The sequence below is a fragment of the Diadema setosum genome, chromosome 8 (assembly GCF_964275005.1).
Source record: "Diadema setosum chromosome 8, eeDiaSeto1, whole genome shotgun sequence".
Lineage (NCBI taxonomy): Eukaryota > Metazoa > Echinodermata > Echinoidea > Diadematoida > Diadematidae > Diadema > Diadema setosum.
In genome coordinates this window covers 2,040,401-2,057,195 of record NC_092692.1, presented here as the reverse complement: position 1 = coordinate 2,057,195, position 16,795 = coordinate 2,040,401, and the positions used below count along the sequence as shown (strand labels likewise).

Genomic DNA, 16,795 nt, shown 5'->3' with positions numbered 1-16,795 from the left:
CAATATGAATAGACACAAGTTTTACGTTTCTCTTAAAATATATACGGTTTTTTGATAGTGCAGTGTTGAAATTAGCACGGAGAGAAATTGTCCGCCACTAGGGTAATTTGGGTAATATAAACAACGGCACGTAGCTTTCTACAAAAGATTTATTGAAAAATAACGTGAATATGATCGGGGTTTTTTTTTTTTTTTTTTGGTATAATGCGAATGTCAGCATTGTTTGTAGGGAAATTTGTGATTGCATATGCATATGCGACCAAACTATCTGAATTACTAAGTACATCTACTATCTTTGGTATTATGCAACTGGCGTAATGAATCAACACATAATATGAGCACTCATACTTTCTATCCCAGCTCCCCTTCTCTCTTTTCCCCCTTTTTTTTTTGTTTTGTTTTGATTTCACGCCCGTTGTGTCATTTCGTTCATCTACTAAAGCGGTACCTAATTTAGTCTCTAACACTTTTTGTTTATTGTCTTCCCAGCCATTGGTTGCCGTGTGAATTACACTCTTGGAGTTGGCGAGCAAATCATCATAAACTCGCCCAATTACCCATCTAATTACATCGACGCTGCCAACTGTCTGTGGTTTATCACGGGTATCAACGGACGGGAGGTGTCCGTCGACTTTAAGGACTTCATCACTGAAAACAGATATGACACCTTGAGGGTAGGTACTTTACTTCTTCTTGTCTCTCTATTGATTTTAATCACTGTGAATAGCAGATCAAGTAAAGGCCATTTCAGATAGCTGATCCAACGAATAATATGGCGGAAAAAAAAACACATTGACGATAATTATAATGACAAAATTAAGTTGAAGCTATGTTTTATGATTCGCTGCGTTTCATTCATTAAATTAATTACGGCAACAAAGTTCAGCCAAAATCTGTTTCTGAATGTGTAATCAACCTTTCTTTTTTTTTCTTTTTTTTTTTTATTGTGTTACTAGTATATCACCTTACTCACGTGCTTCCAAAATGTTAAACCTGGTTGTATAATTATGTAGCGACAGCTGAAGTACATTGTATTCCCAAAATCGAAAATACTACTGTGCGATCTCCAGGCCGCCCACAGTATGGCACGATACCCAATCTCATAAAGTAGACATTTCTAGCATATCAGTTGTTTAGACCAAAGGCAACTGATGCGTCTATTTATGATATCTTAATATTTAAGAACTTTAACCGTTGTTTATTTGAATGAGTAGGGATTACTAACAGAGCGCATGTTACTTCTATCAATATTAATGACAACTACGCTGCCTACAATGTCAGTGATATGTGTAAGTTGTAGTCATAGGATTAAAGTGTGATGAACTGTGGGGGCGCTGTGGCATATAGCGGATAAGACTCCCGACTCCCGATCGGAAGACCCGACTTCGAATCCCGCCCAGTGCTTACGTCCTTGAACAAGATGCTTTTACCCACTATGTCCCCTTGACCCATGTGTATAGATTGGTACCTGGCACTGCTAGGGTAATAATAATAGCAGGGCCCTCTGGTCGAGCAGTGGAAACACTGAAGAGGCTTTACCCTGGGTAAATAAGACATTATTGTTATTATTATCATTACTATTATTATTATTATTATTATTATTATTATTATTATTATTATTATGGTTATTATTATCATTATTATTATTATTATTATTATTATTACTGTTACTATTATTATTATTATTATATTATTATTATTATTATTATTATTATTATTATTATTATTATTATTATTATTATTATTATTATTATTATTATTATTATTACTATTATTGTCATCATAACTCTTCCTCTTCAGATTGGAGTGGGGTCTTCTCCAAATATTGGCAGCCAAAGAATCGCCGTCTCTGGGCCGATACTCCCGGCCGACACTACGCTGCAGGCCAACACCATCTGGCTTTCTTTCCAGACGGACAACGAAAAGTCTGAGCGTGGATTCTCCATCGAGATTCGCGACCAGGATTACCAAGGTAATTTTGTTCATCATTTAATGAATGTAGATATAATTAGCCTGACAAAAACTTATCCAAGAATTTTTGCATGCTTTTCTAAAGCATTTTTCAACATAAAGTTGTCAAGTTACATGTCAACTGTGCTATTTCTGTGTAAATTGTGATGTTTCGTTTGGTGTATGAATGCTAAAGACAATAATATTAATAATGATTGTAATGATAATAGTAATAACAACAAGAGTAGTAATATCAACAATAATGAAAATGATAATGTTAATAACAACAACAGTAATAAGAAAGTGAATAATCTTGAACTGTTCTAAATCGAGTTTCAGTCGATAACGTGTCTAGTTCGTAACTCGTTTCCCGACTTCATTAAATATTTTTATACTTAGTGTGACGTAAAATGTTGCTGTTTGTGTTTTGCTGTACACTATATTTCTCAGTCTTGACTCCGTGTGACGCTCGCCCTTGCATCAATGGAGGAAGCTGTATGAACGTTGGTGTGACCAGATTTGAGTGCGCATGCCCATTGAGCTGGGAAGGAACAAATTGTGAAATCCCGTCAGGTTCGCTTGGGGTCGTTCTCGTTACCTTTAAAGTCTTTCATGATGATAATGATAATGATAGCAGTGATGGTTGTTTGCGCAGGACAGATTCCATCAAATATGGTCGAATTGCTTTTTATTAATAATTTCCAATCCACAATTTGCTTATCTAGACTTTCTCCCGAATATTCATCATTTCGTCTGTTATATGTTTTTTGTCCATTGTGTTTTTCTGCCTAATTTCTTGTTTCTCTTGTTTCTCGTCATCCTCTATTTTTTCTTCATTTCATTTTTTTCAACGAATTCTTTATCAGATTATCTCCTCCATCTCACTTTTACTCCTTTATTAAATGCATGGGTATTGTTCCTCTTCCTCTTCACCTGTTTTTTGCTCGTTTGCCTTTTCCATGCAATTACAAATTTTCTAGTTTAAGATCCTCTTATGCACAGTATAATTCCTTGAATATTGGTGCAATTTTCATGATTTTTTGTCTATATCTTCTTCATCAGTGTATTTCCTTATTCATACGTATTGAAGATGGGATTATATATTTGTCATGATGGCTGATGCCTCTGCATACCTATAACGTAAGAGCGAAATTGCTCCCTGTATCAAATGAATGTAAATGTTCATAAGTTCATTTTTATAGTTGTTCTATAACGACAAGATGATTTGTTCTGTGGCTATAAACATCTACGGATGTTAATGGGACGATCTTGTTGTCTCGTAATACTTTTTTTTTTATACCCAGAATTCAACAAGTGCGGCTTGAACCCATGTGGAAATGGAGCCGAGTGCATGAACAACGGTCGAGATTATACCTGCAGCTGCCCTGACGGTTTCACTGGAAAGAACTGCACAGAAGGTAAGCCGTTATTACATTGATACATGCTCCTGTCTCAGTTAGTAGCGTACTTTTTTCAGCTTACTTCATTAGACATGCAGTCTCATGTGTAAACTTTATTACACCATTATCATTGATTGGATGTGAGGAAGTATCTTTATGAATGCATTTAAGAATAAGAGAAAAAAAGAGCATTGGAAGAATTGTGCATTGTAACTACTATAATAGGCCCTCGGTCTCGACCAGTTTTCATTTCTTCTTGCCGTGTGTACACGTATACGCCCCATAGATTTTTTCATAATTTAAGATATATATTTGAATGAGATTAGCCCAGGCTATATTTACTTGAAGGATCAAGAGCAGCTGAGGATAAGATCCAGATGGATAACATCATCGTTGCCGAAAAATAAAATTAAAGTAAATTATTAAGTAAGTAAGCAAGTAAGCTCCGTAAACTTCTACACATACCAAGTATCTTAAAAGGATACACTACACATTGCGTACGCACAATAAAGGCATTATGTGAATGGTGACGTAATGAATGAAATGAAAGGTAAACATAAGAAAGTTTTGACTCCTGGAACATGATGTATTCAGTCAGTCAGGATCTAGTGCAATGTTTATGAGGAATTCGAAATCTCTTGTGAAGAGGTTACTCGTGATGATTTTTATGTCTTTGTGCAATGAAACGTCCTGGGTCTTTTATGATGGGTAAGGCAGTGTCTTGTAAGTCCCTCAAATATTATATCTGTCATGTGAGATGAAAAAATCGCATTTTTTCTTTTCTAATAGCTAATGTGGATGAAGGAATCTCGTAATAGTATGACAATCGTCAGATACATTTCGAGAGAAAATTTTTCGTTTCGAATGAATGAGATATCAAGTCGTAATAATCATGTACCGTTTTTATACAGATATCGACGAATGTGCCTCGAGTCCGTGTGCAAATAACGGCACGTGCATTAACCTGATCAACGGGTATGTCTGCGTCTGTCAGAGCTGTTACAGTGGTATCAACTGCGACATTGGTAAGTTTCAACCCATGCTGATGAACGGAAACAGATTCAACTCTAAACACGAACGAAATATGAAATGTTTCAACCACTTTTATGTTTCTTCAACTTCTAGAAATTTGTTCACACGTGCTTTGAATATTACGTGAATTCCGTCTGTAAACGAAAGGATTTCACTTGAAAATATAGCACTTCTAATTATCATTATTCATATTGACTTTCACTTACTAGATATTAAACATAACATGGAATGTAAGTTGTGTTAGTATCTGAAGGAATTTCTGAATCACATGTTATATTTTGCTGCCAAATACCAATATATTTCATACTGAGTAAAATAGATGCCCTAAAGATACATTGGTACCCAGGAGCTGTAATAACGAAGTGCTGCATTATAATATCATAAGTACCTGTCATAAATGACACACGTACTAATGGGTATGCAATTAGAGGTTGTATATTGTTATTTAACATTTGGCAACATATAAATTCCAGAAATAAAAATAAAAATTACAGCCCATTTCTGCCTTTAATATTGTGCAGGACTTCTGCTCAGTTCCTCTCATTTAATTCCTTTGGCGCAGAAACCATTACATTTTGTATTACATCTATTAAAGTGCTAATATCATAGAGGTTAGGTACACATGAACAATACTACGACCCGTGTTGTACAAAACATAGAGGTTAGGGACAATACTAACACCCGTATGGTATAGACCGATTCAATTTCGATGACCTATTCACCTACCGCCGCTAGCGGCGCTATAACGGTCGCCATAACTGGGGGCCAACGGGGGTTTCCAGCGAGCTAGCTACCCAGCGAGTTGCACTTGCAGCTCAGCAGCCTAGCGTACCCATCGCGCATAGTTAGCCGGGCCTGGCCGCTGCGCCGCGGCCGGCGACCGCCGCGCTAATATTGTGATTGTTTACTCACTGTGGGAAAAGTCATTCAGCGGCTTTTAATGCTTTTCTTTTGGACAAATTGATATGAGTGATTCAGACATATTGATCTACAATGAAAGCTTCAAAGGAAGGATCAGGAAAACATATTGTGCAGTTGCTGGGTGCACAAATAACAGAAAAAATGGAAATGGAAGCTGGCACAGCAGTGTGTGATATTCAGACACCGCTGACGCATGATAGATTAAGGCAAGAATTAAAGACAATTAAGTGAAATACAACGGTATAAAAAATGCACAGATTTCGAAACAAACTATATCTACTAGATTCTCTATTAAATAATTTTAATTAGGTTATCACTGCATATTCGTAAAATAAGTTGTTCATCTTAGAAGACAAGTTTAGATCAAAGAATTTGATAATTCACTGATTTTTCTTTTTCTTATCCTTGGTGTCCTACTTGCAAAAGTTAGAATACACTTCCTGGCTAGATTTTATTATAATGACAAACATTTTACAGCCTACACTACAGCTAAATAAATGTTTCAAGATGCGTTAAATTCTTATATTGTTTTCACTTCTTCAATGTTCAGCACTGAATTGACCATAGGCCTATTCAATTTTGGCCTGGAACTCTGAATTTGACTTTTGATAAAGTGATACTTATAAATATTAAACCATGGATGGTGACAAACATATCCGTTTCATAATCATACCAAGAAAGTATGATTTAAAAATCACTTTTGTAGATTATAGTATTAGGCGTTAGCGTGATGTTATGCAACAGGTTACTTAGATCTAAAACATTAGAAGTTTTGGTTGTATCACAAGACATCAGGCGACGTAGTCGTTAGAAACGCCTAGATTTATATTCCGTTTGGTTTACTTAGTTAGGCTTGCCTGAAGTTATCGACAACCGAAAATGATATAGGATGTAGGGTTCTAGAAGTCAATAGGTCTAGATTTTGTTTGGACTCTTGCCTAGATTTCTAGACAAGATCTAACGTTAGACAGATTCTACCCTGCTGGCCCGACACTCCCGAGTGTCAAAAGCCTGCCGAGGCAAAAGCCTGCCCTAAAAAGATTAAGTTTACTGATAGCTTGCAATGCGCCATATTTAGCTCACGATTCTTATCCATATTGTATCTAATTAACTTGTCAACAGTCTAGGCTTACTAGCAAGACGTCTGCCTGCGCCTAGCAATAATTCTCCCCAGCGGTTTTTATTCTCTTACACAAATGTGAATATACGGCCGGGGCTTAAATGCGAGTACCCATTAAAAAGTCATCGCTAAAGAAATAGAGTCTACAAACACTCACGGATCGTACCGATATTTACCTTGAAATTCAAGTTTTGGCTACAGCCGTATGTCATCTACCCATTCGCTCACAGTCGGTACAAGTTGTTTAATTTTATTTATATTAAAAAGTCAGCTAGCGAAAAAAAAAATGTAGACTACAGTTGAGACAAAGCCAGATGCGTCTATCGCTGCCAGCGCCAGAGAGATAGCTAGCTGGCCGGCTGGCGCCGGGTGGTAAAAGCACTGGCTGCCGCTGGCACCCTTGCCACGCACGCAGAGCGCTTGCCGACCCGTAGCCTGTTTGGCCCCCAGTTATGGCGTCGCCTTAAGAGGGCGCACTTCCATGAACAGTCGCTTGAATCGGTCTATAGTCTTTCTCAAAAAGGTGTAAGAATTCAATGAAGCATGATTTTCACGCAATATCGCGTTTATATTGTTTAAACCATATAGCACCACCAACGGAGTCCTGCGTTAGAGATTTATGCGAGAATGACGGAACTTGCTCCTACAACAGTGGCACCTACCAGTGTGTTTGCAGGGCTGGTTATGAAGGAACATACTGCCAAGTCGGTAAGTGATATTCAAAGGACTTTGACGTTTGACGGTTTGCTCACCAAGTGCGATCGTTGATATATGGATAAATGCGATGAATCAGAATAATTTGTTGCCTGACTTAGTACCCTCCCAAAAGTCGGAATTTAACAAACCTCAAAAAAAAAAAGAGAAGAAAGTAATGTCATTTAAGATTTGTAACGTGAAGTTTAACACACATATGCCTACACACACACACACAAAAAAAAAAAAAAACTTGCTTGACTTCGATTGATGTCGATAACCATGATGAATGTGGACCTTTCTTGAACGCAAGCATGCAACAATCTGATATTTCTCAGACTAAAGAAAATGATTCCAATTATGCTTATTGAAAGTGATACGTATTTTTAGTGACCACAAAGTCAAAATTCGCAAATGATCATGATATGACATATAAAATGTATATGTGAACATAAAAATTCATTCTTTTTTAGCCATTGATTCTTTATATATATATGTATATATATATATATATATATATATATATATATATATATATATACATCCTATATAATATGTGATTACATTCGTATTATTACAGAAGGGAGAGAAATACTGGTGGCACAACACGTCACACATTCTGACAACGAAACAAATCACCACCGCCAATGATATCAAACTTAAAGTAACAAAAACTGTATTCTTTCCTCTCCTCAAACGGCATCACTCAGTCTCGATCCATGTTTTTTCCCCAACGTGGGCCGAATAGGCCACACCCACTTCGCACAAAATGCATATTCATGACAGCATACATTCCTTGTTCTGATTTCAACAACAGATGCCAACCAGTGTAGGGTGAACCCCTGTCTGTCCGGGACATGCACTACGGTAGATGGCTCCTTCTCTTGTGAATGTGACGAAAACTACATCGGAACGAGATGCGACATCGAGTGTGAGTGACTCCAACATTAATCACCATTTCGATCAAATTCTTTGTTATTACTATTATTATCAGTAGTAGTAGTAGTAGTAGTAGTAGTATTATAATCATTATTATAATCATTATTATCATAATTATTTATTCGGCTTTCAGTCACAAATATTCAAAATCAAAACACACAAAAAATATCTGATTATTACGCATTTCATGCAGATACTCCCTGCTGGAAAGAACACATTGCCCCACAGTGTGAGAAACACAGTGTGAACACAAATGTGAACACGCTGTGAAATCTCTTCACACTGTTAAATTCAAGCGGTGTGAACACATGGTGAATCAGGAATTTACAGTGTGACACAGAGCATTGCTATGTGAACACTGTGAAAACCAAACCACAGTGCGAAATCATCTCCACATTGTTAAATTCAAGCGTTTTCACATAGACGACTATGTGACAGCACTGTGAAAACACTGTGGGACACTTTGTTCTTTCCTGTAGGGCCATTTGCCCTTACTAATCAACTTTGCTTCTCTCTGCTACATGTTGCATACAAACTCTTAATGATTATGATGATGAAGAAGAAGAAAAATGCAGTGATTTCAATATCTTGATAGGAATGATAATAATGATGGCTTAGATGATAATATTGCAGTGGCAATAATGGTTATAGTGATTAAAGCGAATGATGATGATAAAGAAGAGAAGAGGAGAAAGTATAAAAATGACATTGATAACATAAGTCGTGATACGACAGTAATGATAACAGTTAAAAGGAGCAAGGGCATAATGTATCTCATTGTTTAAGAGGGTTCAGTCCCATCGCCCTAACTGAAACTGCAAGATTTTACTCACATACTGTGGTCAACATGATTGTGTTTGAATGTTTGTACGTTAGGATAAGGAGTTGAATCCATGAATCAAGCCCAAAGTTTGTTTGTTTGTTTGTTTGTTTGTTTGTTTGAAACTGAAATTTGGAGGACACCATCAGATTTCTTTCCTTTTTTAATCATTTGAAAAACCCATACGGGTCAAATTGTCCAATTACTATTTATGAAACTAGTCCGCCAAGTTTGCACAAATTGTTTGACGATCACGATGATAGTAAAGTGCTGCTTTATAGTTTGTAATGTTCTTCTGGATTTATTCACAGCATGCTTTGCTAACCTAAAGCTAGTCAATCAAACCTGACTAGTATTAAGATTGTTGGAAGCAAAATGCATTGTGAATATTATGCAGTACACACTGCATGCTATAAGAAATAGAAGCAGCACTGGCTGCCGGACGGAAACTCGATGGTTGAGAGATCAGGCGCTTGTCAAGTTATCAGGAGGTCGTAGGTTCGAATCCTGCTCGAGTATGTATGCCCACTATTTTTTTTTTTTTTTTTTTTGGTCACGACTACTGCTGAAACATTGATCAATTCCGTACGTTGATGTAGGACAATTTGTCAATCAGTCGCAAAATACAGTTTGTACTTGCACTGAGCAACGTACTTGCATTGCAGTGCCAGCAAACGGAATGGCAGGTCGCACCTCACATTAATAAATGCTGCTTTAATTCCGGAACGAACAGATCTAATTCTTACGTATAAAAACATGTCACCTTATATGTTATTTTATTTTTTTTTATCTGCAGTGACAGACAAGTGTACTATAGCCAATCCGTGCCACAATGGAGCAGAGTGCTCGTTTGACCTGAGCGGGAATGGGACATACACCTGTACCTGTCCATCCGGGTACGAAGGAGATTTCTGTGAACAAGGTACAAATACACTTCTATGTGGCGTAAATAACAGAACGAATGACATTTTCTGGTTTTTTGTTTGATTGTGTTTGCTTTTTTGTGATTTCTTTGTATTTTGCAATTTTGTAAATCTTTAAGAGTCACCATATCCGTTTATCGCGTAATTCATTTCAATAAAAACTTAATTTGGTGATTACTAGATTGTTCTAAAGAAATCCAATCTAAATTTTGTTTGTAGCATTTCTCTGTTGAAATCGTATTTTCTTCATATTTCAAATTTTCTTAGATCGTATAAATTGGTTGTTTCAATAGTTTGATAAAACTGTAGTAGAATTAAATTTTGATTCGTATTCACTTTAGTACAGTGTCGCTTAGTTCTGTTGATCCATGACTCTTATTTGTAATATTTGATCGTGATCGTGTTTGATCGATCCAGATATCGATGATTGCGCCGGTCAGACCTGCAGTGGGATCGGTGTGTGCGTGGACGGAATAGACAGTTTCGAATGCGTTTGCCCGAGTGGCTACATGGGAGAGCTTTGTCAGATTGGTAGGTATCCCGTCATGCTTTTCCCACCTCTGAATTAATAAAGCAATATATTGTGAAAACTCGGTCATAAGTCCGGAAGTTTGGTAAATTCTGCAATTTGTTTCCATGACGGAAGAAGACTTGATTTGCAATTTGATTGTACATGTTATTCGTGTGCCAGCATATGTGTAAGAAAAATATATCGGAAGATGACATCGATAAAACGCAACATAATTTTGTTCTTTTGCAATTAGAGCGAGCAGTTTTTAGATGGATTTGTACAATTACATTCAAGTATCGGTTCACTTGATACAGTAATGAAAAACAATTTAAGATCACTTCATATTTCTAATAATTTGACACGTGGTAGAAGGCAACTTTTGAGAAACAGATGGCAGAGAATGATTACAGAAATGAGCTCTTATCTGCTCTCGTAGGTAAAAGTATGCACATGTTTAATGCATATGTGTTATCATGAATGTTCATTGATTATTATTCTTAATTTCTGCAGATATTGATGAGTGCGCCAGTAACCCATGTTTGAACGGTGGGATATGTTCCAACCTGGCCAATAGATTCATGTGTGCTTGCTTCTCGGGCTTCTCTGGACCAGTGTGTTCTTCAGATTCGAGTAAGGAGGGATGAATATTATTTTCGAATATTCTCAATTATGTTACCATTTTTACTGTCGTGTAAGGGGATATGGAAGACATATATACCGATGCACATGATGCAGATGTCACAATAGTTCCCGAAATTATCTCTTCCGATGCCAAGATGTACCTTTTTCCTCTATATACTGAAGAATCCAGTCACCTTTTTAATATACGGTGTGATATCATAGTATAGCTTACACATTTATTTTTTTTTCTAATAACTTTGTTTTAGCATTCCGCGATCGACGCAAATTTCTTGCAAGGCTCGATTTGTAAAGTATTCGATCAAAACGATTGCAGAATTCAAAAAAGAACCACGAAGTCGTAGTCATATGGGAAATTTGCTGTGCCTATATCTGCTTGTGGATATCAAGACGAATGAAGTACGGCTATCTAACACGCCAGTCAAGTGGTTCATTATTTGCATGTTTTTTCTGCATGTCTTTTCTGCACTTCTTCAGCCATAATCATCTGCCCCATAAATGATAAGTATTCTCAGAAAAAAAAAGGAAATCACTGCAAGAATTGTAACCTTGTTGGATTGGGAAAAGAAAAAACAAACGTAGATCTAGTGATGGTAAAACGAGAAACTTGCGATGTTTTTGTGATGTTATCATCATTCTTCTTGCATGGTTTGTGAAATTATGATATTTACCACTTTTTTTCTAAAACAGCTGTCCTTGGTCCACTACCACAAACTAGCACGTTCATGGGGAGAGAGATCGACATCAACCCGTACTTCATCCTCCTCATCGTGGCTCTGGCGTTGTTTGCTATCTTCTTCCTCTTCCTCTTCATAATTGTCTTCTGTTGTGGAGGCTCGAAGAAGTAATTCAGAATAAAACTTTGGCGCATGCTTTGTATAATTATTTCATAAAATCAGACAGCATCAATCATAGTTGTGACAGATCAACAATTTAAAAATGCCCTCTGTTGTGGAAGTTCACAGAGGCTCAAAATAAAGTTTGGTTATTGTTTGTTTGTTTTCTTTTGTCTATGGAATGAAATCTAACGGCGTGACAGACATTTGTGATAAATCAGTCATTTTCAAAAATTGGTTACTGATGTGGACATTCTAAGAGGTAATGCAAAATAACAGTTTGGTGCATTTTGAAATATTTGATAAAATCAGACGGCCTGATATACAGTCATGATAAATAATTATTTACAAAATTCAATTAACGTAATTAACATCATCATTGAAACCAATAATGGACGTGAAACTACGATATAGGAGTCTTTTTTCTTAATTCTTTTATTTATTTATTGAGACTTATTTCAACAGGCTAGCCCCATCAGAATGCAGGTATGTACTGTAAATTATCAAATCAGGGAGGAAAAGAGTTACAGCCTTATACCATCACATTCTATTCATGTTGAACGCAAAAAAAAATTTAAAAAAAAAAAAAAAATATATATATATATATATATATATATATATATATTGAAAGATCTGCATTCGAACAATAAACACCAACAAATAGTTTTCGACGTGTATATTCAGATGCAGTGGTCAATACTTTGTCAAAGGTCGAATATAGTTGCATAATCTTAAAAAAAAATATTGGGCGTGAACAGTTTCAATCAGCAATAGTACTTCCATGGAGGTACTTCTACTGAGTGGCTCTTCTTCAAGCACAGACATGACTTAAAGGGATGTGATACAGTTTTGGTCGATACCTAATCTCGAGTTTCTAACATTTTGGGGTGAGATTACGAGAAACCTCTTACGAAATATGAAAGAACATGTAATTCCAAAAGGAATTCAACGTTTATTTGATGAAAATTGGTTTTGAAATGGCTGAGATACCCAAAACAGAGCAATTCCAATAAAATGTGGGACCCGCCTTTAATACGATCGCTTTGTTTTACCTTATTTGTTGATGTCTCAGCCATTCCAAAACCAATTTTCATCAAATAAACTTTTAATTAATCTTTGAAAGGTACGCTCTGTACTGTTTTACAAACGGTTTCTTGATATCTCGCAAAAAGTTTAAAGCCCAATTCTCACCTCCACCAATACTGTACCATCCCTTAAAAGTTCTTGAACGACAACTTGTTATCCCTCCACATTCTCCCATGTGTTCACTTTGAATGTGCACCTTGTACTTCTTTCTCTAGGGATGCGTATGACACGGAAAAAGCTCGCAACGGCGATTATCCGTCCTCGCATCGTCCGGACATGTCCATCCTGGCCGCCGCACAGCAGCCTGCGACACGGGAGAACGACTACGGCAACATCGTTGCCCCTATACCTAGCACGTAAGGTTCACATCAACGTTTGTTTGGAAACCAAGGAGAATGATTATGTGCGTTTATTTCATATATATATATATATATATATATGTATATATATATATATATATATATATATATATGTATGTATATATATATATATATATATATATATATATATATATATATATATATATATTTATATATATATATATATATATATATATATATATATATTTATATATATATATATATATATATATATATATATTTATATATATATATATATATATATATATATATATATATATATATATCCAAGGGTTACCCAATAAAGATATATATATATATATATATATATATATATATATATATATACATATATATCTTTATTGGGTAACCCTTGGAGGACACCGTATAAAATGGTAACTTACAAGGACACCTTACATATGACCTGGGGCCCATAAACGTTACAATTATGGTAACTTTGCCATCCAATGGTAACTACCATGGAATTCTTGATTTTGATTGGCTGTTGAGTATTGTTACCATGGTAGTTACCATTGGATGGCAAACTTACCATAATTGTAACTTTTATGCAACGGGCCCCATATTTGCAATTACAAACAACTGAATAAATTGTATCCATGGACGTCAGTTAATACTCGTCCCTAGCTAAAATATGCATTATATAATTTTGTAAACATTGTAATCAGAGATGATATAATTTGAGATATACGGTTGTCCACGCATTCTACTGTGCTGCAGAAGTACCATTTTCAACAATGGCTGATATACTCAGTGTAAAAAACACTAATTTAACGTATATAACAGGGGTACAGAAGAACTAACTATATATTTTCAACAGATGGCGCTCTTCACTATCAACATGTAGACAACATCTTAGCCTTGTACCTGCTTTGAGTCCTATGTAAAATCAAGGGAGAACAATAGCGGGACAGTTATGATGTCCTTCAATTGTAACTGTCCTCGTACATCTTCCTACATTTTCCATGTAGGAATATATAATGTGTGTGTGTGTGTGTGTGTGTGTGTGTGTGTGTGTGTGTGTACTTGTGAGGATAGAGTCTATGTCTCTCTGTCTGCTGCTAACAGTAATGTTGAAGGAAAACGGTGCATTCAAGCAGTTATAGTTGCATTCGGAAGCGAGCAAACCTAACTGTATAATCCGATAATTTTGCAGATATCCAATTCTGCACATCACATAAGATCAGAAAACATTACATCACTCTGGATGTACCTTTCCATCTGCTTCTTTCTGTGTACATGTTTAATGTATATATTATATATTATATATTATGAACACGTGGTATAGGTATATTTCCCTAGAAACAGTTGAGCCCCGGGATGAAATCTTATATTGTTATTATCTCACATTTTCTTTCCGTTTTCCCAGTGGAGGAGTGGCAGAGTCGAACAGCTATGAAAACCCGTGGCCACAGTCGAACGACGAACTGGAGAAGACAGCTCTCTGACGAATGGACAATGACCAACACAAGAAGGCTCACTTTCAACAAACCGGAACTGATGAATGAACCGACTATGATGCTGATCAATGGAAATTAGGACTTGGGAATAACACAGTGACAACAATACTGCCACAAATCAAGAGGATCGTATTGTTGCAGATACATAGCAAAAAAAGAAAACAATTACAGGTTCTAGTGGCATTTAGACACATAAGTACATAACTGTTGAGTGGCATTGTTCTCGATGCAACAAAAAACTTTTAGAAGAAGTGACATTGCGCATGAGGTGTTTGTGGTACTCCTAAACAGAACATCCCTGATTCGAGTCCTGTATGGTCCTATTCATTTCATTTTCATTTCATTTCATTTTTATTTCATTTCCGGCCAAAACATATAATATGACAATTTCATATAAGCAAATTAAGTGCAATGTAACTATTACATTTCCAAATGAAATTTAGATACACGTCATTTGTTTACATGACTCAATAAACATACTAGTTGAAAAAGTACATGGGCAAAATGTGACTGAATCATAAGAAAGAATATAGTTTTATCCCGATTTGAACCTTTTAGCTCAAATGAAAAATTGATTCGTGGCAGTGATAATGCATGCTATAGAAAAGAAGTGTACACAAATAATAATCTGTCCTCTGTTAGTAAACGGTTAGATTAATTCAAAACCACGTTATATAGAAAAGCATTTCTGCATGATTTTCCTTCTTCATTATTTTTTTGTGTCTCGTCATAGTGATTTTCTATATGCCTCTCTCTGTGCCATGAGCATATTCGTAATGAATACCGATGTACGTGTACTACAAACGTTTATTATTAAGATTACCATTATTATTATCATTATTATTATGATTATTATTATCATCATCATTATTATCATTATTATAATTATTATTATTATTATTGTTCTAGTTGTTGATATTATCACAATCATTTCTGTTACTATTATTATAATTATTGAAAAAGGCTCATCCCGGAAACTAAAGCAATCAATTATCAAAAGCAAAGCCACTCTTTGTCTCTCCTCATAGTTATCACTTTTCCTTCCTCTTTTTCATTTTAAAGAGGACAAAATTGAGCAAAAACTAGTCATTATCCCGCCGATTGAGGGCATACATCATCAACACGAAATGGTTAAATGATTCATACCGCTTTCAGTAACTCATGCATTTTTGGCCCGCTTCTGGTCCGAGCTAAATTAGCCCGCGCCAAGCATTCAAAATTGCGTTCAGTAACTATAGCAGAGCCGCGCTTCTTTCGCGATGACCCATTCATAAACTCGGTCAAGTAAGGAATAACTGCCATGGTCACTGAACACCTCATGGACAGAGCGGAAGTGCATTTTCGCGCGATATTTGATGTGCGTGCCGCGCGCTTGTGAGCTGAGCAGCGTACTAAAGCTGTGACCTTTGACCGTGAAAGGAATTTTTGGCCCACGCTTGGCGCTGCTATCGTAAGGTTCATTAACTCTCCGATCAGCGCCAGGCCCGCGCCTGGTCAGCGCCTGGTGCTAGCTGCAGCAGCGCCAAAATCGTCCGCACCTGGCCCGGGCCACTTTGGCCCCCACCCATTCATAAACTCAAAATTATCGGCTTGGTCCGCTCCTGGTCAGAGCCCGAGCCAAGAGGGTTACTGAAAGGGGTATTAGTCTAAAGAGCTTAATCAATGCTATTGTTGTCGCTGTGTTGTGCAAGCTGTTCGATTGAGCTGTGCTTATTAAATACAGTTACTCAAGTCTTATAACTTGAATTAGACTTCCTATCTTTAATTCAGTTTTAGTTTCTTCTGATATATCCGCTATTCATAGCATAATCAATCCGATTCAGGATATTTGCTTGGTTTTCAAAAATATACAAAACATTACATGCACAGCATTAAAATCAAATGTAAGACATCAGAAAAGAACTTTTTGTCAGGGCGGTGAGTTGGCTCAGTCAGTTGCGCGTCTGCCTCAGACCCAAACGGCCCGGGTTCGAACGCGGGTCTGGACTGAGCAATGTTGTGTGGAATCATACCGTCCCCTCTAGAAAGAGGCAAAACACTCTGTCCCTCGGATAGGACATAAAATGGAGGTCCCGTGTGTGAGAGAGT

General features: G+C 36.5%; 1 protein-coding gene across 1 annotated transcript in view; it reads left to right on the top strand.

Moving 5' to 3' along the window:
- LOC140231700 (uncharacterized) overlaps window positions 1–14,695 on the top strand; it is an 82,522-nt gene extending 67,827 nt beyond the window's left edge. The window contains exons 51-63 of the mRNA XM_072311854.1: window positions 490–674; window positions 1,801–1,972; window positions 2,401–2,523; window positions 3,255–3,368; window positions 4,262–4,375; window positions 7,012–7,131; window positions 7,934–8,047; window positions 9,672–9,797; window positions 10,216–10,329; window positions 10,820–10,939; window positions 11,639–11,792; window positions 13,086–13,226; window positions 14,617–14,695. Coding sequence (XP_072167955.1) covers window positions 490–674; window positions 1,801–1,972; window positions 2,401–2,523; window positions 3,255–3,368; window positions 4,262–4,375; window positions 7,012–7,131; window positions 7,934–8,047; window positions 9,672–9,797; window positions 10,216–10,329; window positions 10,820–10,939; window positions 11,639–11,792; window positions 13,086–13,226; window positions 14,617–14,695 — 1,676 coding nt within the window. The remainder of the gene's footprint in view (window positions 1–489; window positions 675–1,800; window positions 1,973–2,400; window positions 2,524–3,254; window positions 3,369–4,261; window positions 4,376–7,011; window positions 7,132–7,933; window positions 8,048–9,671; window positions 9,798–10,215; window positions 10,330–10,819; window positions 10,940–11,638; window positions 11,793–13,085; window positions 13,227–14,616) is intronic.
- Window positions 14,696–16,795: the final 2,100 nt, after the last annotated feature.